Source organism: Nicotiana sylvestris, chromosome 3 (assembly GCF_000393655.2).
Source record: "Nicotiana sylvestris chromosome 3, ASM39365v2, whole genome shotgun sequence".
NCBI classification, from domain to species: Eukaryota; Viridiplantae; Streptophyta; class Magnoliopsida; order Solanales; family Solanaceae; genus Nicotiana; species Nicotiana sylvestris.
This window is the reverse complement of record NC_091059.1, coordinates 160095934-160122692: the sequence shown is the minus strand read 5'-3', so window position 1 is coordinate 160122692 and position 26759 is coordinate 160095934. Positions and strand designations below refer to the sequence as shown.

Sequence of the window (26759 nt, the reverse complement as noted above, 5' to 3'; positions counted from 1 at the left end):
CTAGATTAATTCACCAATTGAGTAGTTAGTTAATTCCTAAAATATATAAATGAAGAATAACTAATTTTTTTTGTTGGTATTTTTATGATAGGAAATATACAATTAAAGACACAAAAATTAAGAAAAAACAATAAATTCACAAAATACTAATGTTAAAATAGTGCAAAAATTAGGTGTTCACAAGCAAGACTATGTAGTTTTATGTGTAAATAAACTTCTACGTTAAGAGAAAGTGTTCAATATTTATGAAATAAAAAATAAAAATAAATAAATAAGCCATAGACGGAACCAGTCAACAGGGCACTTCACCAATATCGTTTTTTTTTTTTTTTGTCATTTCTTCATGGATATTCATTTTTCCTAGTTACGCCTTATGTAACATGGTTATACATTTAACTAGCAGACTGTCATTATGAGTATATGTATGATACTGACTTGCTTTTTAATCTTCATGATTTCTCTTTTTTCTTTAATTAAAATTTTAAAAAAATAGAGTTGAGATCTCATAGAGTGAACAACGATGGAAAAAATCCAAGAAATTAGCAGACACCTATGCCTCTCAAATGTACAAAAGTAGGGAGTAGCTGCAAATATTCAATTACTTCTCTGAGTATATCAGTTTTGACAATACAATAGAAGTAAATACAAGTCATTAATGATTCCACCGAAAATCGTACAATCTTCAACCATAAAACTTTATTACTGCATTAAACAAATATCACCTAAGATTTTTTTGAAATTGGTTTCCTGCGCCAGATATATATATCGATGCTAAATAGAACTATTTCCTTAAATACACCACTACTGCTGTTATAAACTTTGCTACTTTTTTTTTCTTTTTCTTGGGACTGGTACATGGACATTTCAAAGTTGGATTTTTCTAGATTGATTTGCCGAGATGATAGTGAGGCACAGGTAGAAAATAACCCCAAAATAACCGAATATAATACTCTTTATAACTTTTTGACAAAATTTGGGAACAGAATCACAAATTGGCATCCACCCTGACTGATTTTCTCCATATTTTCCCACAAATCCAATTGTAGTTGCTGCTGCAGTTCCAGCCAGCAATAATGCCGTCAAAATCTGTCATCACCAAACACACTTCAAATTTTATATGAATATTATGTTTCATATTTTATGAATCGGGCATGGACAATAAAAATTCATATAGCTAATCTCAACTTACTTGAGCGCAAAATTTGGTATACTAATACTATGTTTGGATGTGGATGGCGTGAATAAGATAGGTAAAGTCCAATGCTTATGGTCCCAAAATAATAAAGTGATAACAGTGGGGGAAAATTAATATTGCCCCTTTTATGTCAACATTCTTCAAGTATGCATTTCTCCCGTATCTTGTTATTATTAGGAGATTTTTCTAAAAAACGAAAGTTGACCATAACATCTAGAAAAATGTATAATAATGATGTGTTAGATGTAAGTCACATAAGGAATAAAGTGTGAACTTAGAGACTAATAACGTGTTATATCTATTACGTAAAGCTACAACTTGTTAATATATGGAAATGTTAGATCCTAAGGATAGGGAAGAAAGGTACGTTCTCCCGACTTCCGCAACTCTATACTAAATTAAGAGAAAAAATCATTTTTCTCCTGATTTATCATTATCATTAACTACTTATTCCCCAAATAAGTTTTCAAGGCGTTGGAATACTATCACTATTATGGATGAAATTGTAAAATATACACTTCATTTATTTTTTCTTAAAGAGAATGCAAAATTAAAAGTGGACAAATAAAAATGAACGGAATGATTATATCTTTCCATCTCAATAAATTCCAATCCAAAAAAAAAAATTACTGAAATTTTGTAAATGAACAAACACCTTGAATAGTACACGCAAGAAGATGCGGTTATAGGAGTTAAACTTGATGAATTCGATTTTTAAGGTGCTTAGATTACTTATTGCATGTTCAAAATTATAGCTCCAAAATTTGATATTTTAGTGATTTCTTTTTTCAAATGTATACCTATATTTCGTATTTTGAAAATATTTCGTTAGGGATAAAAGGAAATTCAAGATTCCAAAATTGCCTCATAAAAATAAGTGACTTATCAATATTCAATATTGAAATGATTACTGATAAGGACTAAAAAAAAAAGAGTACGTACCATATCATGGAGGAACACGTAAAAATAGTTCTTTGGGTGAAGACCCTTACGACAAAAGATGGAAACAAGAAACAGTAACAAAATAGAGAAGGCACATCCAATAACATTTGCATAGGCAAAGAACCTGCAGATATATTAGATACATAAACAAGAGCCTCACTACCATTAAAATATTAGGACTAATTAAAATAAAGCAAAAGATTTAAGTAATTAAAGATTTGTTTCATTTACTTAAGAGCTGAAGAATAGCTATAGCGAGCATCCATCTCAGTATTAAAAACATGGACAGTCTCCTTGCTGGTAAACATTGAGCAAGCAGCAGCCAATGTAAATGCAGCAGCCAAAATCCTCAACAAAATCTGGGTTCTAATGAAGCATTTGTCAGATATCAGAGGTGGGTTTTCTATAGTTTTGGTTCCAAAGCTATTCATCTTTGAGATCTCCTTTTGAGTCTGCTCCTACTGAAAATGCAAAAGAAGAAGAAGAAGAAAATGAGCAAATATGGGGAATTGTAGTGGAATAGTAGATGTTGGTTGTGGTATTTATTTATAGAGGGAGAAGAGCGGGGAGGGTCGTTTTAAGTAAATGGATCGTTACAAGACCGAGAAAAGCAGCTACTCAAATTTGTCATTATATTTTATTCAAACATTCACTTAGGCTAGTTTTGGCACTGGGGATAAGGATTAACTAATCCCGGCACTAGATTTAAAAATCATGTTTGGTTGGTAGAAAAATACGGTATAATTAATTTCGGGATTGTTATTCCGAAATTGTAGTATTTTGTATCCCTGTGTGAGAGTAAGGTAACTAATCTCGGGATAACTTATTTCCAATCAAACAACCCCAAGGTATATTCAATTGAAAATTTGAACATATGATAAAATGTTCCTATTAGACAATTTCAAACACAAATTTTGAAAAAGCTTCTGCACGCGCTCAGTACATGGATAAGTTAATTACTTAAAATATGACACCTCTTTATATATATATATATATATATATATATATATATATATATATATATATATATATATATATATATATATATATATATATATACACACTAGAATATTTTACTTGTGGAAGTGCAGAACACTTAGCAAATACGTGTCCAAAAAGAATTAATAATAAAACAAGAAATTTACAGTTAATAGAGGATTTTCAAGAAACTTTAATAAACGTAGACGAATATATGTCAGATAATGAAAGCATATACTCTATAGTAAGTGTAGATATAGAAGAAAAAACTCAAATAGATACCTCAGAATCAGAAGAAGAAGAAGAATTAATAAATGAGATAGGATTAGAAAAATTAGATTTAGAAGAAATACAAGCAAATACTTTTGTAAACATATCGGAAGAATGTACCCATAATTTTGAAAGGAATAAAGGATTAAATAGTAATCAGTATTTTATATGCAAATGGTACCCTAGTAAAGATAAAAGGACTAAATATAAACTATGCTATGTAAAAGGATGTATTTCATGTATAGAAAAGGAATTTGAAACAAAATAAATAAAGAAGAAAAATACCAAGAGATAAATAATTTTACTATGAATTTGAGAATAATAACATTGGAAATCAGAATAAATTAATTAGAAAAAAGAATACAAAAAATGAAAAAGGGAAAACAGAAATAGAAGAGAGCAGAGAAAATATAACAGGAGAAGATGAAGAACTAATAAGTATAGAAAACTATGACACGCTGATATGTAATGAAGATAAAAGATTAAGTACAATAAAAAATTTAGCAAGAATCAAAATAAAAGATTACGAAATAGAAACGTTAGCTTTAGTAGATTCCGAATGTACAAGATGTATAATAAATAAAAAGATAGTCCCACCAAATTTAAGCAAAACTTTAGATATGCCAGTTGCGGCTTGGGGGCATTCCGAGAATGTTGAAGATGGGGTTGGATATAAAATATATCCAAAAATAATATAAAATCCTATATATATATACACATATATATATTAGCCTTTGTTACGATAAACAAAAATAAAAAAGAACCCAATCAATTGAAAATAAACTTCCTCCTAGTTAAACAAAAGACCGCTCCGTTAAAAGAAGAAAACCAATATCCATTTTCTCAAAATCTCCCCAACAGGTATCTAATAGGAATACTTTATTATAAGTCTTGGTGATCAATTGAAACAGTCCTTAGTTTGAGTGTCTAGGTAGAATATATTGACAAATTTAAAGGGATGTCGATATATTTTGCCTTAAATTATTTACACCATCGAATTACATTTATCCTTTGTAACGGGTTACCTTTTAGTGTAAAAAGTTACTAATACTGATGGTTTATATTACTTAAACATTTTGAAAATTACCTTAGATTCTTTTTTTCTTTTTTTGGAAGGTTCAAGAACAAATAAGAGACCCTTTGGCGCAACTGGTTGAAAATGGATGGTAAACATGTCGTATTGGAAAGTATTTTAAGTGTTGAAATTAATTTATAAATAAGTAATTATGTATTTTGATAAAACATATTCAAACTAATAAGAAATAGGAAATATATTCCGATCTGAAAAAGAAGGTATTGATAAGCACTTTTACATTAAAATAACAAAAATACCCTTATATTATAAATATATTATATTATGGATGTTCATTTAGTACTCCGTTGTAAATAAGCTTCCTGAAGAAGCTTATTCATATGGGACTCCGCCGTAAATATGTTTATCTATTTAGTACTCTATTGGAAATAAGCCTCCTGAAGAAGCTTATCACTTCGGTACCCGGTTATGGATATATATAACCTCCGGTAGAAGATTATCCATACCGGGTACAATGAGCTTATCCTTTCAGTACTCCGTTATGGATAAACATTAACCTCAGTAGAAGATTATCTATACCTAGTACAATGAGCTTATCCTTTCAGTACCCCGTTATGGATAAACATTACTCTCAGTAGAAGATTATCCATATCTGGTATAGTAGCAGCTTCTTTTCATCTATAAATAGAAGAGATTTCAGTTCATTATGTACATTAGTTTGAATTCGAATAATATATCAGTTTCTCTCTATACTTGTCTTTACTTTACAGTCTTTATTTTGTAATACGTTATCAGCACGAGAATCTGCCATCTCGAGCAAATACTTTAAAATTATCTGAGGTACGAACTTTCTTTTTCTATATAATGTCAAATCTTTCTAAACTTGAATTTGTAGCCCTGGATATATCGGGCAAAAGTTACATGTCTTGGGTGCTTGATGCTGAAATTCATCTTGATGCGATGGATCTGACAAACACCATCAAGGATAAAAATCAGGCATCAAACCAAGACCGTACCAAAGCAATGATATTCCTACGTCATCACCTTGATGAGGGCCTGAAAATGAAATATATTACTATTAAAGATCCAGTCATACTGTGGAATAATTTGAAAGCTAGATATGGCCACCAGAAAATGGTCGTTCTTCCACAGGCACGTTATGATTGGAATCATCTAAGGCTACAAGATTTTAAATCTATAAGTGAATATAATTCTACTATGTTTGGAATTATTTCCCAATTGAAATTGTGTGGTAATAATATTACTGATCATGATATGTTGGAGAAAACTTTATCCACTTTTCACGCCTCGAATATATTCCTGCAGCAGCAATATCGAGAGATGGCATTTAAAAAGTATTCTGAACTGATCTCACATCTTCTAATAGCCGAGCAACATAATGGGCTATTAATGAAAATCATGAAAGCCGACCTACTAGTTCTTGTCCATTCGCTGAAGTGAATGAGACGAACTTCCACCAAGCAAGACGTGGAAGAGGTCGTGGCCCCAGTTATGGTCATGGCCGTGGTCGGGGAAAAAACTCAAATCATGGTAATAATAATGCACCAAAGAAACCTCCTCGCCACCAGCAGTGGAAAAGGAAGGAACAAAAGCATGAAGCGGTACAAGCACCAAATGCAGAAAATGCATGCTATATATGTGGAGGAAAAGGGCACTGGTGACGTACCTGACGTACGTCAAAGCACTTGGTTGAGCTTTATCAAGCCTCCCTGAAGAAGACAAAGAAAATTGAAACAAATTTTATTTCTGAAGATAATTTAGACTTCATGCATTTGGATGTAGCTGATTACTTTATACTGCCAGAAGGAGAAACAAGTCATGTAATCGGTGATGAATCTGTAGAAATGTAAATATTTTATTTTTTGTTGTTTGAAATAGATAGTATGGTTATGTAATTGTTGTACATAAATAAAAGTTATGATTTGACAATGATGTTTACTATTTTATTTATGTCAGTTTGAAGAATATGGATAATTCTCAAATTATGTTTGTATCAAAGACAAATCATGAAGATATTTGTGTTATTGATAGTAGAACAACTCATTCCATATTCAAGGATCAGAAATACTTTTCTTATTTGCATAAGGAAAAAGCAAATGTTCCAACAATTTCTGCTAATATAAGTTTGATTGAAGGCTCCGGAAGAGCCATTATATTTTTGTCTAAAGGAACAAAACTTATCATAAACAATGCATTAGTCTCCTCCAAGTCCCGAAGAAACTTGTTGAGTTTTATAGATATCCACCGAAATGAGTGTCATGTTAAGATAATAGATGAAATGAACGTGGAATATCTTTGTATTACAAAGAATATTTCTGGCCAGAAATGCATTGTAAAAAAGTTACCAACTTTATCTTCTGGCTTATACTATTCAAAAATTAGTACAGTAGAAGCACACTCTATCATAAACCAAAAGTTTACGGATTCAAATACTTTTGTGCTTTGGCATGGCCGTTTGGGCCATCTTGGATCAAAAATAATGAGACAAATTACTGAAAATTCGAGTGGGCATCCATTAAAGAACCTGAAGATTCTTACAAATGACGAATTTTCTTGTGATGCTTGTTATCAAGGAAAAATGATCACTAGATCATTACTAATGAAGGTTGGCATTAAATCCCCTGCCTTTTTAGAGCGTATACACGGGGATATATGTGGATCTATTCACCCACCAAGTAGGTTGTTTAGATATTTTGTGGTCCTAATAGATGCATCTTCAAAATGGTCTCATGTGTGCCTACTATTATCTCGCAACCTGGCGTTTGCAAATCTATTAGCCCAAATAATTCGATTAAGGGCACAATTCCTAGATTATCTTATAAAGGCTATTCGCCTTGATAATGTTGGAGAATTCTCATCTCAAGCTTTTGATGATTATTGTCTATCAGTTGGGATAAAAGTTGAACATCCTGTAGCTTATGTTCATACTCAAAATGGCCTTGCAGAGTCATTTATTAAATGTCTGCAATTGATAGAGACCACTACTTATGAAAATAAAATTGTCCACTACTGTTTGGGGCCATGCTATCTTGCATGCAGCATCACTTATCCGTTTAAGATCGACACATTATAATAAATATTCTCCGTCACAATTAGTTTTTGGTCATAAACCAAATATTGCTCATCTACGAATTTTTGGATGTGCTGTATATGTGCCAGTAGCACCACCACAGCGCAGTAAGATGGGGCCATAGAGAAGGATAGGAATATATGTTGGGTTTGAATCACCCTCTATTATTCGCTATCTTGAACCATTGACAGGAGATTTATTTACTGCTCGATTTGTAGATTGTCGGTTTGATGAAATAATTTTCCCACAATTAGGGTGAGAGAAAAAGGAAATCAAAAGAGAAATTGTGTAGAAAGTTTCATCATTATCTCACTTTGATCCACGTATCCCTATATGTAATTAGGAGGTCCAGAAGATTATCCATTTACAGAATATAGCAAATCAAATACCAGACGCATTTACTAATTTGAAAAGGATAACTAAGTCATATATCCTTGTAGAGAATGCGTTTATACGAATTGATGTGCCATTAGGACCATCTACTAGCATGAAAGCTAGTGAATCTAAAGCACGCCTGAAGCATGGTAAGCCTTTGGGTTCTAAGGATCAAAATCCTTGAAAAATAAAATAGACAAGTGATCAAAAAGATACCATGAAGGGATCTCCTGAAGAGACCCAAGATCTGATAGTTCTGAGATTCTTGAAGAAATCAATTGTAATGGCCCGACCGGTTGTTTCATGAGTTACCACTTCGTTTCCCCCATTTTTACTTCTTATTGCTTTGTTTATCGGTTTTATGTGTGATCGGGTTGGTTGGCTCGGGTTCGGAAAGGTTTTGGTAAGATTTGAGACACATAGTCTCTTTTGAGGAAGCTTAAGTTGGAAAAGTCAACCGGATGTTGACTTATGTGTTAGAGGGCTCGGATATGAGTTCTGATAGTTCGGATAGCTTCGGGAGGTAATTTTAGACTTAGGATCGTGATCGGAATGTGTTTTGGAGGTCCGGAGTAGAATTAGGCTTGAATTAGCGAAATTGGAATTTTGGCATTTTCCGGTTGATGGGTGAGATTTTGATATAGGGATCAGAATGGATTCCGAGAGTTGCAATAGTTTCGTTGTGTCATTTGGGATGTGTGTGCAAAATTTCAGATCATTCGAACGTGGTTTGGTAGACCTTTTGATCAAAAGTGGAATTCGGAAGATTTTGGAATCTTAGGCATGATTTCGATGTATTTTGGTTGATCTAATGTTGTTTGAGGTGTTTTGAAGATTGGTATAAGTTTGGATAGTGGTATATGATGTGTTTGTGCTTTTGGTTGAGGTCCCGGGGGACTCGGGTGATTTCGGAAGGTTGGCGGAAAGTTTGGAAGTTGGTTTTGGCAGCAGAAGATGTGCCATTGCTGTCATAATCGCACTTGCGGCTAGGGGACCGCAGGTGCAGTCTCGCAAAAGTGAAAAGGGAGCCGCAGATGCGGCCAAGTGGAAGGTTAGCTGGAACCGCAGAAGCGATCGAGAAGGCGCACCTGCGGTGGTGCAGGTGCAATATTTTAACTGCAGATGCGGAAAATGGTCAAGTAAGTGGAAACCGCAAGTGCAGTGATCTAGACCGCAGAAGCGGTAAAAGGGCCGCAGGTGCGAAAAGCCTGGGCCAGAAGGTATAAATTATTTTCTTCGCGAATTTTTGGGTTATTCCACCATTTTTAAGTCGGTTTTGGAGTTTTTTGGAAGATTTTGAAGAGGGAATTCAAGGGAGCTTCGTTGAGGTAAGATTGTTGAACCTAAAACTCGTTTCTATTGTATTATTTCACGAATTAGAGCTGTAATTATGGAAATTAAGGGTTAAAAATTGGGAAACTGGGGCTTGGTATTGGAGACCTTGACTTGAAGATTTGAGGGGCCATTTGTGGTCGAATTTTAGGACTTTTGATATTTATGAACTCGTGGGGGGATAAGGAATCTATTGATATAAATTTTATCAAAATCCAAGACGTGGGCCCGGAGTTGGGTTTTGGTCAATTTCGAGATTTGTGTTGTAATTTGATTTCTTTCGAGTGAGCTTTGTTCCCTTAGCATATTTTGATGGTCTTGCACTGATTTTGGTTAGATTTGGAGCATTCAGAGGTCGATTCGAGGGGCAAAGGCATCGCAGGCTAGAGATTTGGACCGGATAGAGGTGAGTAATGATTGTAAATGTTGTCCTGCGGGTATGAAACCCTAGATTTTACATCGTTATGCTATATTGAGGTGACGCACACGCTAGATGACGAGCGTGGGATCGTGCACCGTTGAGGATTGTGACTTAGTCCATCCCGAATGACTGTTTTACCGCGTATTTCATTGAAAACTATTTGCTATCATCATGTTTGGGGCTGAATGCCATATTTGGGCCTCGTGCCAACTATTTGGACCCTTAGGGAATTTTTACTGATATTTTCTCACTGTTTTGACTTTATGCTTGCACTCAGTCATGTTATATTCTACTGTTTTCATAACTCGTCCATGTTTACTCTGTTTTAACACATTAATGATATTTTAAATGATAATTTGAGCTGAACATCATGTTTTACTGTTGCCCTAGTGGCTTATGAGATTCTTACTGAGTAAGGTCGAGGGCCTGTATTGTGAGGATACACTGATTTATGATTATGAGTCCGAGGGCCTGAGATTGTATGCCATGAGGTAGCTTGTTGATATGAGACCGAAAGCCTACTGATTATGCCACAGATGGCTTGATATTGCTCTTGGGCCATAAGGGGGCCCTCCCAGAGTCTGTACACCCCTAGTGAGCGCGGGTACCCATTGTGATATGAGATACATCCCGAGGGGCTGGTGTTATTCCATGTGTTGCCCGAGGGGCTGATTCTGTTGGTATTGTACCCGAGGGGCAGTTCTTTATGTGTTTATCTTTTCTAGCTGCTTGTCATTTACTTGTTTAACTATTAAAAAGATATTTTAAAGAAGCTTAAACTGAACTAAGGTGACCTTATATGTTTTCACTGTTTCATTGTTTTTACTGGTTTTATACTGCTTCTTTATAGCATGTTGATGTGCTTTTACGTGATTTATTATCGCTATTGTTATTACTCACTAAGTTGCAGTACTCACTTTACTCCCTGCACCCCGTGTGCAGATTCAGGCGCTTCAGGTCCTGCTTGCGAGGGTTGAGAGCTTCCAACATATTTTGGAGTTCACTAGGTTGTTGCTCGGCGTTCGCGGCCCAGTGTCTCTCCCTCTTATCATTATTTCTCTCACTTGTCCTAGTTATGTAATAGTTTGTGTAGACTCTTTCAGACATGTAGTTTTATGATAAATGCTCATGACTGGTGACACCCCGATGTCGGGCTATGTCTCTTCCGCAATTGTACTGTTTCACCTTTTTTGAATTATTGTTATGTTAGAGACCTAATTAGTATAATTTTTATTGCTTAAAATGAATTGGGAGTGTGTCGCCTGGCCTTGTCTTCACGAGAGGCGCCATCACGACTGGGTATGGGTTTAGGGTCGTGACAAGTTGGTATCAGAGCCTAGGTTACATAGGCTCACGAGTCATGAGCAGGTTTAGTAGAGTCTCGCGGATCGGTACGAAGGCATCTATATTTATCCTCGAGAGGCTGTAGAACCTTTAGGAAAAACTTCGTATCCTTGAAATTCTTGTCGTGCGAATTTGTTGATCCAAGTACTAAACTTCTGTCATTCTATTCTCTCGCAGATGGTGAGGCCACGTGCTACCGGTCAGGATGAACGACCACCAATACCACCAGTTGTGGCCACTAAAGGCCAAGGATACGGTCGTGGTTTCAGTAGGGGCAGGGGGTGTGGCCCGCACGGCAGCTAGGGCAGCATCTGCAGATCCACCAGCCGCCCAGTTCAGGATCCTAGTTGTAGACACTCCAGCAGCACCATCTCAGGCACCAGCTGTGCCCATTGTGATTCCGAATCTTTAGGAGGCCTTGGCTCAGATTCTATCAGTTTGCACTGGCCTAGCTCAGGCGGTCTCAGTTACTACAGTCGCAGCTACTTCTCAGGCCGAGGGAGGAAATCAGACTCTCACCGCTCGCACACCTGAGCAGGTCGTGCAAGGACTTCAGACGCCGGGGGCACATCCAGCCCAGCCAGTTGTAACTGCTCAGGACTATGTAGCTCCTGCCATACCAGAGGACGAGCAGCATAGGTTGGAGAGGTTTGGTAGACTTCAGTCTCCGACTTTCAGTGGTGCAGAGGGCGAGGATGCCCAGAGTTTCTTAGACAAGTGTTAGTGGATTCTTCGCACAACGGGTATTCTAGAGACCAGTGGGGTCGCTTTCACTACTTTTCAGTTTTCTAGAGCCGCCTTCACTTGGTGGGAGGCGTAGGCATGTTGGTGCAGCACCCCTTACCTGGTAGCAGTTCTCCGTTCTCTTTCTGGAGAAGTATGTGTCGCAGTCTCGCAGAGAGGAACTGTGCAGGCAGTTTGAGTGGTTGCGTTAGGGAGAGATAATTGTGACGCAGTATGAGATGAGGTTCTCTAAGTTAGCTCGTCATGCTATTTGGTTGGTTCCGACAGATAGAGAGAGGATTAGGAAGTTTGTAGATGGCCTCACTTATCAGCTTTGTATTCTCATGATAGGGAGAGGGTATCTGGTGCTACTTTTGAAGAGGTTGTAGACATTGCTCGTGAGATTGAGTCAGCTCGTCGCTAGGAGCAAGATGAGAGAGAGGCCAAGAGGCCTCGAGGATCTGGTAGTTATGGTGGTGCTCCTTTGAGAGGTCAGTTTCAGCATGACAGAGGTCGTCCATTCAGGCATGCTCAGCTAGCTCACCCAGGTTATTGTGGGGTGTCATCGGGTCATGGTCCTTATAGTTCTCATCAGGGCCAGTCATCACTTAGTGCCCTTCCATCTCAGAGTTCATCCCGTGCTCCATCAATTTAGGGCTCTTCTATGCCAGGTGCATCTGCTAGTGATTATGGTTCTAGGGGTTCCCTTCAATCCCTCTCTCCAGCACCCTGGAGTTGCTATGAGTGTGGAGAGATGGGTCATATGTGGAGGCAGTGTCCTCGTTGTCTTACGGGTTCATCTCAGTAGAGGAGTCAGCCATCGGCTTCAGCACCAGTTACTTCAACACCACCCACCCACCCAGCTAAGGGTGTAGGTCAGTCAACTAGGGGTCGCTCTAAAGGGGAAGGTCGATCAGGAGGCGGTCAGGCCCGTTTCGATGCACTTCCAGCTAGACCCGATACTATTGCTTCCGATGTTATTATTACAAGTATTGTCTCAGTCTGCCATAGAGATGTTTCTGTATTATTTGATCCCGGTTCCACCTTTTCTTATGTGTCATCATACTTTTCTCGTTACTTGGATACGCCCGGTAAGTCTCTTATTTCGCCTATTCATGTATCTACTCCGATAGGCGATACTGTTGTTGTAGACCATGTGTATCGGTGGTGTGTGGTGACTATTGGGGGTATGGATACCCGAGTGGATATGTTGTTATTATATATGGTAGACTTCGATATTATTTTGGGCATGGATTGGCTATCTCTGTGTCGTGCTATTTTGGACTGTCATGCTAAGATAGTGACATTGGCCATACCGGGTTTGCCACGGATTGATTAGCAAGGTTTGACTGATTATGTTCCTAGTAGGGTAATCTCATTCTTTAAGGCCTATCATATGGTTAGGAAGGGTTGTCTTTCGTATCTAGCCTTTGTGAGAGATGTCGGTGCAGAGACTCCCAGTATTGATTTTGTTCCAGTTGTGAGGGATTTTCCCGATGTGTTTCCTGCAGACCTGTCGGGCATGCCACCGGACAAGGATATTGACTTTGGTATTGACATGGTGCCGAGCACTCAGCCCATTTCTATTATGCCGTATCATATGGCACCAGCGAAGATGAAGGATTTAAAGGAGCAGCTTCAAGAACTCCTTGATAAGGGGTTCATTCGGCCTAGTGTGTCTCATTGGGGTGCGCCGGTTCTATTTGTGAAGAAGAAGGATGGCACGATGAGGATGTGCATTGATTATAGGTAGTTGAACAAGGTAACAGTTAAGAACAAGTATCTTTTGCTTTGCATTGATGATTTATTCGACCAGCTTTAGAGAGCGAGAGTATTCTCCAAGGTTGATCTCCATTCAGGTCATCACCAGTTGAAGATCAGGGACTCGGTTATTCTTAAGACAGCTTTCATGACTCGATATGGTCATTCCAATGCCCTAGCAGCGTTCATGCATTTGATGAACAGCGTGTTTTGGCCTTATCTCGACTCGTTTGTCATAGTTTTCATTGATAATATTCTGGTGTATTCACGTAGTCAGAAGGAGCTCGCGGAGAATTGAGAGTTGTGTTGCAGAGATTGAGAGAGGAGAAGCTTTATGCAAAGTTCTCCAAGTGTGAGTTTTGGCTCAGTTCAGTAGCTTTCTTGGGGCATGTGGTGTCCAGCGAGGTTATTCAGGTTGATCCGAAGGAGATAAAGACGGTTCAGAGTTGGCCCAAACCGTCCTCAGCCAAAGAGATTCGTAGCTTTCTTGGTTTGGCAGGTTATTACTGCCGGTTTTTCAGGAATTCTCATCTATCGCATCACCCTTGACCAAGTTGACTCAGAAGGGTGCTTCATTTGTATGGTCGGATGAGTGTGAGGAGAGCTTTCAGAAGCTCAAGACAACTTTGACCACAGCTCCAGTGTTATTTTTGCCAACCGATTCAAGTTCATATACCGTGTATTGTGATGTTTTAAGAGTTGGTATTGGGTGTGTATTAATGCAGGAGGGTAGAGTTGTTGCTTATGCTTCTCGTCAGTTGAAGCCCCATGAGAAGAACTACCTTGTTCATGATTTGGAGTAGGTTGTCATGGTTCACGTGTTGAAGATTTTGAGGCATTATCTATATGGTGTGTCTTGTGAGGTGTTTACTGATCATCGTAGCCTCCAGCACTTGTTCAAGCAGAAAGATCTCAATTTGAGGCAGTGGAGATGGTTGGATTTGCTAAAGGATTATGATATCACTATATTGTACCATCCAGGGAAGGCCAATGTGGTGGCCGATGCTTTGAGCCGAAAGGCAGTGAGTATGGGGAGTTTGGCATAAATTTCAGTTGGGGAGAGACCTCTTGCAGTTGATGTTCAGGCCTAGGCCAATCGGTTCGTGAGGTTGGATATTTCGTAACCCAATCGGGTTTTGGCTTGTGTGATTTCTTGGTCTTCCTTATATGATCGCATCAGGGAGCGCCAGTATGATGATCCTCATTTTCTTGTCCTTAAGGACAGAGTTAAGCACGATGATGCTAGAGATGTGACTATTAGTGATGGTGGGGTGTTGAGGATGTAGGGCCGGATATGTGTTCCTAATATAGATGGGCTTTGGGAGTTGATTCTGGAGGAGGTCCATAGCTCGTGGTATTCCATTCATCTGGGTGCCGCAAATATGTATCAGGATCTAAGACAGCATTATTGGTATAGGAGAATGAAGAAAGACATTGTGGGATTTGTAGCTCGGTGTCTCAACTGTCAGCAGGTGAAATACGAGCATCAGAGACCGGGTAGCTTGCTCCAGCAGATGGATATTCCAAAGTGGAAGTGGGAGCGGATCACTATGGACTTTGTAGTTGGACTTCCATGGACTTTGAAGATGTTCGATGCTATTTGGGTAATTGTGGATCGGCTGACCAAGTCCGCGCACTTCATTCCTGTGTGTACTACCTATTCTTCAGAGCGATTGGCAGAGATCTATATCCGGGAGATTGTTCGTTTGCATGGTGTCCCAGTTTCCATCATTTCAGATAGGGGCACTCAGTTTACTTCGCAGTTTTGGAGGTCTGTGCAGCGAGAGTCGGGTACTCAGGTTGAGTTGAGCACAGATTTTTACCCTCAAACGGACGGGCAGTCCAAGTGCAATATTCAGATATTGGAGGACATGTTGTGTGCTGTATCAGTTTCTACTGCTTGCAGAGTTTGCTTATAACAATAACTACCAGTCGAGTATTCAGATGGCTCCATATGAGGCTTTGTATTGGACGCGGTGTAGATCTCCAGTTGGTTAGTTTGAGACGGGTGAGGCTAGGCTATTGGGGACGGACCTAGTGCAGGATGCTTTAGAAAAGGTGAAGGTAATCCAGGAGAGGTTTCGTACAGCGCAGCTGAGACAAAAGAGTTATGCGGACAGGAAGGTTCGGGATGTGTCCTACATGATTGGTGAGAATGTTCTGTTGAAGGTTTCGCCCATGAAGGGTGTTATGAGGTTTGGGAAGAAGGGTAAATTGATTCCTCGGTTCATTGGGCCTTTTGAGGTGTTTCGGAGGCTTGGGGAGGTGGCTTATGAGCTTACTTTACCACCCATCTTGTCGAGTGTACATCCCGTATTTCATGTTTCTATGCTCCGAAAGTATATTGAGGATCTGTCTCATGTTTTGGATTTCATCACGGTTCAGTTAGATGATGATTTGACTTATGATGTGGAGCCGGTAGCTATTTTGGGGCGTCAGGTTCGAAAGTTGAGGTCTAAGGATATAGCTTCAGTGAAAGTGCAGTAGAGAGGTCGGCCCGTGGAGGAGGCTACCTGGCAGACCGAGCAGGAGATGCGGAGCAGATATCCTCACCTGTTTGAGGCTTCAGGTATGTTTCTTGACTCGTTCGAGGACAAATGTTTGTTTAAGAGGGGGAGGATGTAACGACTCGGCCGGTCGTTTCATGAGTTACCGCTCTGTTTCCCCCATTTCTGCTTCTTATTGCTTTGTTTATCGGTTTTATGTGTGATCGGGTTGGTTGGCTCGAGTTTGGAAAGGTTTTGGTAAGGTTTGACACTTAGGGGTCGTTTGGTAGGAGGCATTAGATAAGCTAATGCATGCATTGGCTTTGTGTATTAATAATACATTGTTTGGTAGACATTTTGAACATATGCATTAGTTATGCAGGAATTAGTTATACATCTTATTTGGTATTATCCTATGCATAACTAATGCATAGAAAATAATGGTATTAGCAATGAAATGAGTTTTAATGTATGCATTAGCTTAGTTAAAGACAAAATTGTCCTTCAAAATTTATGCTTAATTAAAATATGCTAGTTACTATATTAATGCAAGTTCTAAATAATCCAAATAGTGAGAAATAAAATTATATCCCTAGTAAATAAATAAATAAATAAATACTTAGCATATTTCCTTTTTTATAAATAAATATTTAATTTTATTTTACAATATAGGTAGACAAATAAAATAATTTTTAAAAACTTTTTCATATAAAAACATTTCTCAACATATGTTTCTTTTAAAAAGTTAGAGTGTGGACTAGTTTTGATGGTTTTTTTGTAAACAAACAATTCTTTTAGAAATTGTGCAATACTTTAATACATCAAACCAAACAATGGATAAGAAATATGTCAGCATAACTAATACCAGCATAACTAATGCAAGCATAACTAATATCATCATTACTAATACACCCTATCCAGCATTATTCTTATGCACCCTACCAAACGACCCCTTAGTCTCTTTTGAGGAAGCTTAAGTTGGAAAAGTCAACCAGATGTTGACTTATGTATTAGAGGGCTTGGATGTGAGTTCTGATGGTTCGGACAACTTCGGGGGGTGATTTTAGATTTAGGAGCATGATCGGAATGTGTTTTGGAGGTCCGGAGTAGATTTAGGCTTGAATTGGCGAAATTAGAATTTTGGTGTTTCCCGGTTGATGGGTGAGATTTTGATATAGGGGTCGGAATGAAATTCTGGGAGTTGCAATAGTTCTGTTGTGTCATTTGGGATGCGTGTGCAAAATTTCAGGTCATTTGGACATGGTTTGGTAGACCTTTTGATCAAAAGCGGAATTCGGAAGGTTTTGGAATCTTAGGCTTGATTTCGATGTGTTTTGGTTGATCCGATGTTGTTTGAGGTGTTTGGAGGATTGGCATAAGTTTGGATAGTGTTATATGATGTGTTTGTGCTTTTGGTTGAGGTCTCATGGGCTTCAGGGTGATTTCGGATGGTTGGCGGAAAGTTTGGAAGTGTGTTTGTGCCAGGTGCGGTCTCGCAGAAGCGAAAAGGGAGCCGCAAATGCGGCCAAGTAGAAGGTTAGCTGGAACCGCAGAAGCGATCGAGAAGGCGCACCTGCGGTGGCGCAGGTGCGATATTTTAACCGCAGATGCGGAAAATGGTCAAGTAAGTGGAAACCGCAGGTGCGGTGGTCTAGACCGCAGAAGCGGGATCGTAGAAGCGGTAAAAGGGCCGCAAGTGCGAAAAGCCTGGGCCAGAAGGTATAATTATTTCCTTCACGAATTTTTGGGTTATTCTACCATTTCTAAGTCGGTTTTGGAGCTTTTTGGGAGATTTTGAAGAGGGAATTCAAGGGAGCTTCGTTGAGGTAAGATTGTTGAACCTAACACTCATTTCTATGGTATTATTTCACGGATTAGAACTGTAATTATGGAAATTAAGGGTTAAAAATTGGGAAACTAGGGCTTGGTATTGGAGACCTTGACTTGAGGATTTGAGGGGCCATTTGTGGTCGGATTTTGGGACTTTTGATATGTATGAACATATGAGGAGATAAGGAATCTATTGATGTAAATTTTATTGAAATCCGAGACGTGGGCCCGGGGGTCGGGTTTTGGTCAATTTCAGGATTTGTGTTGTAATTTGATTTCTTTCGAGTGGGCTTTGTTCATTTAGCATATTTTGATGGTCTTGCACTGATTTTGGTTAGATTTGGAACATCCGGAGGTCGATTCGCGGAGCAAAGGCATAGCAGGCGAGAGATTTAGACTGGATAGAGGTGAGTAATGATTGTAAATATTGTCCTCAGGGTATGAAACCCCAAATTTCACATCGTTGTGCTATATTGAGGTGACGCACACGCTAGATGACGAGCGTGGGGTCGTGCATCATTAGGGATTGTAATTTAGTCCATCCCGAATGACTGTTTTACCGCGTATTTGATTGAAACTATTTGTTATCATCATGTTTGGGGCTGAATGCCATATTTGGGCCTCGTGCCAACTATTTGGACCCTTAGGGAATTTTTACTGATATTTTCTCACCGTTTTGACTTTATGCTTGCACTCTGTCATGTTATATTCTACTGTTTTCATAACTCGGCCATGTTTACTCTATTTTAACACATTAATGATATTCTAAATGATAATTTGAGTTGAGCATCATGTTTTACTGTTGCCCTAGTGGCTTATGAGATTCTGATTGAGTAAGGTCGAGGGCCTGTATTGTAAGGATACACTGATTTATGATTATGAGGCTGAGGGCCTGAGATTATACGCCACAAGGTGGCTTGTTGATATAAGGCCGAATGCCTACTGATTATGCCACGAGATGGCTTGATATTGCTCTTGGGCCATAAGGGGGCCCTCCCAGAGTCTGTACACCCCCAGTGCGTGCGGGTAACCATTATGATAAGAGATACAGCCCGAGGGGCTGGTGTTATTCCATGTGTTGCCCGAGGGGCTGATTCTGTTGGTATTGTGCCCGAGGGGAAGTTCTTTACGTGTTTATCTTTTCTAGCTGCTGGTCATTTACTTGTTTAACTGTTAAAAAGATATTTTAGAGAAGCTTAAATTGAACTAAGGTGACCTTATATGTTTTCATTGTTTCATTGCTTTTACTGGTTTTATACTGCTTCTTTATAGCATGTTGATGTGCTTTTACGTGATTTCTTATTGCTCAGCCTTCATTTATTGTTATTACTCACTGAGTAGCAGTACTCACTTTACTCCCTACACCCCGTGTGCAGATTCAGGCGCTTCAGGTCCTGCTTGCGAGAGTTGAGAGCTTCCAACAGATTTCGGAGTTCACTAGGTAGCTACTTGGCGTTCGCGGGCCAGTGTCTCTCCCTATTATCATTATTTCTATCCCTTGTCCTAGTTATGTAATAGTTTGTATAGACTCTTTCATACTTGTAGTTTTATTATGGATGCTCATGACGGGTGACAACCCCGATGTCGGGCTATGTCTATTCTGCAATTGTACTGTTTCACCTTATTTTGGGATTATTGTTATGTTAAAGACTTAATTCGTATTATTTGTATTGCTTAAAATGAATAAGGAGTGTGTCGGATGGCCTTGTCTTCACGAGAGGCGCCATCACGACTGGGTCTAGGTTTAGGGTCATGACAAGTTGGTATCAGAGCCTAGGTTACATAGGTCTCATGAGTCATGAGCAGGTTTAGTAGAGTCTCACGGATCGGTATGGAGACATTTGTATTTATCCTCGAGAGGCTGTAGAACCTTTAGGAAAAACTTTGTATCCTTGAAATTCTTGTCGTGCGAATCTGTTGATCCGAGTACTAATCTTCTGTTATTCTATTCTCTCACAGATGGTGAGGACACGTGCTACCGTTCAGGATGGAAGACCACCAGTACCACCAGTTGTGTCCAATAGAGGTCTAAGACGTGGTCGTGGTCACGGTAGGGGCAGGGGTGTAGCCCACACGGCAGCTAGGGCAGCACCTGCAGATCCACCAACCGCCCCAGTTCAGGATTAGGTCCCAATTGTGGACGCTCCAACAGCACCAACTCAGGAGGCCTTGGCTCAGATTCTATCAGTTTGCACTAGCCTAGCTCAGGCGGTCTTAGTTACTACAGTCGCAGCTACTTGTCAGGCCGGGGGAGGCAATCAGACTCCCACCACTCGCACACCTGAGCAGGTCGTGCAGGGACTTCAGATGCTGGGGGCACATCCAGCCCAATCGGTTGCAGCTGCTCAGGACTATGTAGCTCTTGTCATGCCAGAGGACGAGCAGCATAGGTTGGAGAGGTTTGGTAGACTTCAGCCTCTGACTTTCAGTGGTGTAGAGGGCGGGGATGCCCAGGGTTTCTTGGACAAGTGTCAGCGGATTCTTCGCACAACGAGTATTCTGGAGACCAGTAGGGTCGCTTTCACTACTTTTCAGTTTTCTGGAGCTGCCTTCACTTAGTGTGAGGCGTATGAGATGCGTAGGCATGTTGATGCAGCACCCCTTACCTGGCAGCAGTTCTCCGTTCTCTTTCTGGAGAAGTATGTGTCGCAGTCTCGCAGAGAGGAGTTGCGCAGACAGTTTGAGTGGTTGCATTAGGGAGAGATGACTGTGACACAGTATGAGGTTCTCCGATTTAGCTCGTCATGCTATTTGATTGGTTCCGATAGATAGAGAGAGGATTAGGAGGTTTGTGGATGGTCTCACTTATCAGCTTCGTATTCTTATGACTAGGGAGAGGGTATATGGTGCTACTTTTGAGGAGGTTGTAGACATTGCTCATGAGATTGAGTCAGTTCGTCTCCAGGAGTGAGATGAGAGGGAGGCCTCGAGGATCTAGTAGTTATTGTGGTGCTCCTTTGAGAGGTCAGTTTCAGCAAGGAGAGGCCGTCCATTCAGGCATTCTCAGCCAGCTCGCCCAGGTTATCGTGGGGTGTCATCGGGTCATGGTCCTTACAAATCTCATCAGGGTTAGTCATCACTTAGTGTCTTTTCAGCTCAGAGTTCGTCCCGTGCTCCATCAGTTCAAGGCTCTTCTATGCCAGGTGCATCTGCTAGTGATTATGGTGCTAGGGGTTCCCTTCAATCCCCGTCTCCAGCACCCGGGAGTTGCTATGAGTGTGGAGAGATGGGTCATATATGGAGGCAGTATCCTCATCATCTTACGGGTTCATCTCAACAGAAGAGTCAGCCATCGGCTTCAGCGCCAGTTACTTCACCACCACCCATCCAGCTAACTAGGGGTGGAGGTCAGTCAGCTAGGGGTCGCTCTAGAGGGGAAGATCGATTAGGAGGCGGTCAGGCCCGTTTCTATGCACTTCCAGCTAGACCCGATACTATTGCTTCCGATGCTGTTATTACAAGTATTGTCTCAGTCTGCCATAAATATGCTTCTGTATTATTTGATCCCGGTTCCACCTTTTCTTATGTGTCATCATACTTTGCTCGTTACTTAGATACGCCCCATGAGTCTTTTGTTTCGCATGTTCATGTATCTACTCCGACTACCTGTTGTTGTAGACCATGCGTACTGGTCGCGTGTGGTAACTATTGGGGGTCTAGAGACCCGAGTGGATCTGTTGTTATTATGTATGGTAGACTTTGATATTATTTTGGGCTTGGATTGGCTATCTCCGTGTCGTACTATTTTGGACTGTCATGTTAAGACAGTGACATTGGCTATACCGGATTTGCCACGAATTGAGTGGCGAGGTTTGGCTGATTATATTCCCAGTATGGTAATCTCATTCTTGAAGGCCTAGTGTATGGTTAGGAAGGGTTGTCTTTCGTATTTAACCTTTGTGAGGGATGTCGGAGCAGAGACTCCTAGTATTGATTCTATTCCAGTTGTGAGGGATTTTCCCGATGTGTTTCCTGTAGACCTGCCGGGCATGCCACCAGATAGGGATATTAACTTTGGTATTGACCTGGTGCCGAGCACTCAGCCCATTTCTATTCTACTGTATCGTATGGAACCAGCGGAGTTAAAGGAGCAGCTTCAGGAACTTTTTGATAAGGGGTACATTCGGCCTAGTGTGTCGCCTTGTGGTGCGCCGGTTCTATTTGTGAAGAAGAAGGATGGCACGATGAGGATGTGCATTGATTGTAGGCAGTTGAGTAAGGTAACAGTTAAGAACAAGTATAATTTGCCTCGCATTGATGATTTATTCGACCAGCTTCAGAGAGCGAGAGTATTCTCCAAGATTGATCTTCGTTCAGGTTATCACCAGTTAAAGATCTGGGACTCGGATATTCTTAAGACAGTTTCAGGACCCGATATGGTCATTATGAGTTCTTGGTGATGTCTTTTGGGCTGAATAATGCCCCAACAGCGTTCATGCATTTGATGAAAAGCGTGTTCCGACCTTATCTCGACTCATTTGTCATAGTTTTCATTGATGATATTCTGGTGTATTCACGTAGTCAGGAGGAGCACGCGGAGAATTTAAGAGTTGTGTTGCAGAGATTGAGAGAGGAGAAGCTTTATGCAAAGTTCTCCAAGTGTGAGTTTTGGCTCAGTTCAGTGGCTTTCTTGGGGCACGTGGTGTCTAGGGAGGGTATTCAGGTTGATCTAAAGAAGATAAAGTCGGTTCAGAGTTGGCCCAAACCGTCCTCAGCCACAGAGATTCGCAGCTTTCTTGGTTTGGCGGGTTATTATTGCCGGTTTGTTCAGGGATTCTCATCTATCACATCGCTCTTGACCAAGTTGACTTAGAAGGGTGCTTCATTTGTATGGTCGAATGAGTGTGAGGAGAGCTTTCAGAAGCTCAAGACAGCCTTGACCACAACTCTAGTTTTAGTTTTGCCATCAACTTCAAGTTCATATACCGTGTATTGTGATGCTTCGAGAGTTGGTATTAGGTATGTATTAATGCAGGAGGGTAGAGTTATTACTTATTTTTCTCGTCAGTTGAAGCCCCATGAGAAGAACTACCATGTTCATGATTTGGAGTTGGCTGCCATAGTTCACGCGTTGAAGATTTGGAGGCATTATCTGTATGGTGTGTCTTGTGAGGTGTTTACCGATCATCGTAGCCTCCAGCACTTGTTCAAGCAGAAAGATCTCAATTTGAGGCAGCGGAGATGGTTAGAGTTGCTAAAGGATTATGATATCATCATATTGTACCATCTGCGGAAGGCCAATATGGTGGATGATGCTTTGAGCCGAAAGACGGTGAGTATGGGGAGTTTGGCATATATTTCAGTTGGGGAGAAACCTCTTGCAGTTGATGTTCAGGCCTAGGCCAATCGGTTCGTGAGGTTGGATATTTCGGAGCCAAGTCGGGTTTTGGCTTGTGTGATTTCTTGGTCTTCCTTATATGATCACATCAAGGAGCGCCAGTATGATGATCCTTATTTGCTTGTCCTTAAGGACAGAGTTCGGCACGATGATTCTAGAGATGTGACTATTGGTGATGATGGGGTGTTGAGGATGCAGGGCCAAATATGTGTGCCTAATGTAGATAGGCTTCGGGAGTTGATTCTGGAGGAGGCCCATAGCTCGCGGTATTCCATTCATCCAGGTGCCGCAAAGATGTATCAGGATCTGAGACAGCATTATTGGTAGAGGAAAATGAAGAAAGACATTGTGGGATTTGTAGCTCGGTGTCTCAACTATCAGCAGGTGAAATACGAGCATCAGAGACCGGGTGGCTTGCTTCAGCAGATGGATATTCCAGATTGGAAGTGGGAGCGGATCACTATGGACTTTGTAGTTGGACTTCCATGGACTTTGAAGAAGTTTGATGCTATTTGGGTAATTGTGGATCGGCTGACCAAGTCCCCGCATTTCATTCCTATGTGTATTACCTATTCTTCAAAGCGGTTGGCAGAGATCTATATCCGGGAGATTGTTCGTTTGTATGGTGTCCCAGTTTCTATCATTTCAGATAGGGGCACTCAGTTTACTTCGCAGTTTTGGAGGTCTGTGCAGCGAGAGTTGGGTACTCAAGTTGAGTTGAGCATAGCTTTTCACCCTCAGATGGACGGGCAGTCCGAGCGCACTATTCAGATATTGGAGGACATGTTGCGTCCTTGTGTCATTGATTTCGAAGGGTCATGGGATCAGTTTCTACCGCTTGTAGAGCTTTCTTATAACAACAGCTACCAGTCGAGTATTAAGATAGCTCCATATGAGGCTTTGTATGGGAGATGGTATAGATCTCTAGTTGGTTGGTTTGAGCCGGGTGAGGCTAGGCTATTGGGGACAGACTTGGTGCAGGATGCTTTAGAAAAGGTGAAGGTAATTCAGGAGAGGCTTCGTACAGTGCAGTCGAGACAAAAGAGTTATGCTGACAGGAAGGTTCGGGATGTGTCTTACATGGTTGGTGAGAAGGTTCTATTGAAGGTTTCGCCCATGAAGGGTGTTATGAGGTTTGGGAAGAAGGGTAAATTGAGTCCTCGATTCATTGGGCCTTTTGAGGTGCTTTGGAGGATTGGGGAGGTGGCTTATGAGCTTGCTTTGCCACCCAGCTTGTCGAGTGTACCTCCGGTATTTCATGTTTCTATGCTCTGGAAGTATATTGGGGATCCGTCTCATGTTTTGGATTTCAGCACGGTTCAGTTAGATGATGATTTGACTTATAATGTGGAGCCAGTAGCTATTTTGGGGCGTTAGGTTCGAAAGTTAAGGTCTAAGGATATAGCTTCAGTGAAAGTGCAGTGGAGAGGTCGGCCCGTGGAGGAGGCTACACGGGAGACCGAGCGGGAGATGCAGAACAGATATCCTCACCTGTTTGAGGCTTCAGGTATGTTTCTTGACTCGTTCGAGGACGAACGTTTGTTTAAGAGGGGGAGGATGTAACGACCCAGCCGGTCGTTTCATGAGTTACCGCTCTATTTCCCCCTTTCTGCTTCTTATTGCTTTGTTTATCGGTTTTATGTGTGATCGGGTTGGTTGGCTCGGGTTCGGAAAGGTTTTGGTAAGGTTTGAGACACTTAGTCTCTTTTGAGGAAGCATAAGTTAGAAAAGTCAGTCGGATGTTGACTTATGTGTTAGAGGGATCGGATATGAGTTCCGATGGTTCGGATAGCTTCGGGAGGTGATTTTAGACTTAGGAGCGTGATCGGAATGTGTTTTGGAGGTCTGGAGTAGATTAAGGCTTGAATTGGCGAAATTGGAATTTTGGCGTTTTCCGGTTAATGGGTGAGATTTTGATATAGGGGTCGGAATGGAATTTCGGGAGTTGCAGTAGTTCCGTTGTGTCATTTGGGATGTGTGTACAAAATTTCAGGTCATTCGGACGTGGTTTGATAGACCTTTTGATCAAAAGTGGAATTCGGAAGATTTTGGAATCTTAGGCTTGATTTCGATGTATTTTGGTTGATCCGATATTGTTTGAGGTGTTTTGAAGATTGGTATAAGTTTGGATAGTGGTATATGATGTGTTTGTGCTTTTGGTTGATGTCTTGGGGGCCTTAGGGTAATTTCGGATGGTTGGCGGAATTGAAACCGAAAACAAGAAACAAGGAAAAAATTTTGAGGGCTCGGGATATAAGATATAATAAGTACACTTTCCTCCGGAACTTATTATTCCCAGAAAATAATTAACAAAAGATTTGAGTACAGACGAGGGAAATCATACGACATAAAATTAATGCCTCTTGAGGATTCTGTGGTTCATTTCCATGTTCCAAATTCCAATCTATAAGTATGAGCTAACTTTGGATTCTCTATCCTAATCTCATTTTCAATCTAATCAAGCTAACAAATTATAAGATTTAAATAAAGATTATTAGATTTTTCTGAACCCGTAGCTGATGTCGTAGCCCTGCACTTGCACAGTAACCTACAACTAGTCACGTCCGTGGTAAAAATATGAAAAAATTAAGCAATTGGACTATTTCTTCGTTGTCATCACCACATTTCACGTTTTTAATATTGATGATGGCAGACAAAAGCCATCAATTAAATGGAATGAGAAGTTTTGTAGTCCAGTAATATTAATCTTCGAAAGAGTACGCCTCCCACCCTATTTTCTAGTGTCACCAAATCCTAGGGACAAAAGGGTAGATGCCTTGTTATCACTACTCTATCTACACACACTCACACAAAAGGAGTCCTGTTCGTTTTAAAATTGCGTGCATTAATTGTTTTTAAGAGACGACTATTTTAGAGCTAAGCAACACGTTTAGGACCAAAAGTGCTATTTGTGTCCAAGAAAATTCTGAAATATTGTTTTTTCGATTATTCATGAGTTAATGAAAGTAATGATAAAACACTAAACCTCACAAGTTTGGAACACATGTTGGGTTTTTCTTTAAAAGAAAACTAATTTAAAACAAGAAGATAAAATTATTGTCTTTAATTCTGTCTCTCTTTTTTAGTATATTCTCTTCAAATCGAATGCAGAAACATTAAAAAGGAAAGAAAACCGAACAAGCAAGCAAAAGGCAGCAATGCCCTATTTTAGAACTTAATTTCCTCATTTTCGTTTTTTGTTTTGCGGGTTAATTATTTTTCTAATATGTGGTGGAACCTACCTATTTCTCTCTGAAAAAGGTATATATATTTTGAGGTAAAAACTTATCCCTACAATGTGTTTATACCAATCGTTCACCGATAAAAATGACATATATCGCTTAAATAATCAGGATTAGTTAATGCATATATCTTTAATTGGTTTTAAAGATTACAAAAATCAATTATGGTGATTGGATGGACCAATTAGCATTTCACTTTTGTAAGATTAACGTAATAATGTTGGTGAAGTATATAGATATTTAACTAGCTTATAATTTTTTAAAGTTGGATGCGAAGGTGCTATCTTGAACTTTATGGTCTTTGAACATAAATACCGACAGAAGATACAGATCAAGAAGTTGAGGAAGTTTCAACAATATTATAATACTATGAGCTTAATTTGGCTGCAAATGAGCTT

At 40.0% G+C, this 26759-nt stretch overlaps 2 protein-coding genes across 2 annotated transcripts; one reads left to right on the top strand and one right to left on the bottom strand.

Moving 5' to 3' along the window:
- Positions 1–581: 581 nt before the first annotated feature.
- LOC104218025 (CASP-like protein 1F1) lies at positions 582–2664 on the bottom strand. The gene is made up of 3 exons (XM_009768420.2): positions 2369–2664; positions 2138–2261; positions 582–1086 (listed from the first exon to the last, which is right to left on the bottom strand). Exons 1-3 carry the CDS (start codon positions 2566–2568, stop codon positions 865–867), a joined length of 546 nt encoding a protein of 181 aa, XP_009766722.1. The 5' UTR covers positions 2569–2664; the 3' UTR covers positions 582–864.
- A 2618-nt stretch (positions 2665–5282) lies between these two features.
- LOC138888251 (uncharacterized) lies at positions 5283–5879 on the top strand. The gene has a single exon (XM_070170079.1). It carries the CDS (start codon positions 5283–5285, stop codon positions 5877–5879), a length of 597 nt encoding a protein of 198 aa, XP_070026180.1.
- Positions 5880–26759: the final 20880 nt, after the last annotated feature.

Excerpts from the sequence above, each read along its gene's own strand:
- LOC104218025 (XM_009768420.2), bottom strand. The coding sequence starts at position 2,568 with ATGAATAGCTTTGGAACCAAAACTATAGAAAACCCACCTCTGATATCT. Across the intron at positions 2,262-2,368 it reads AGCTATTCTTCAGCTCTTAA|GTTCTTTGCCTATGCAAATG; the intron begins GTAAATGAAACA and ends ATATATCTGCAG. Across the intron at positions 1,087-2,137 it reads ACGTGTTCCTCCATGATATG|ATTTTGACGGCATTATTGCT; the intron begins GTACGTACTCTT and ends TGGTGATGACAG.
- LOC138888251 (XM_070170079.1), top strand. The coding sequence starts at position 5,283 with ATGTCAAATCTTTCTAAACTTGAATTTGTAGCCCTGGATATATCGGGC.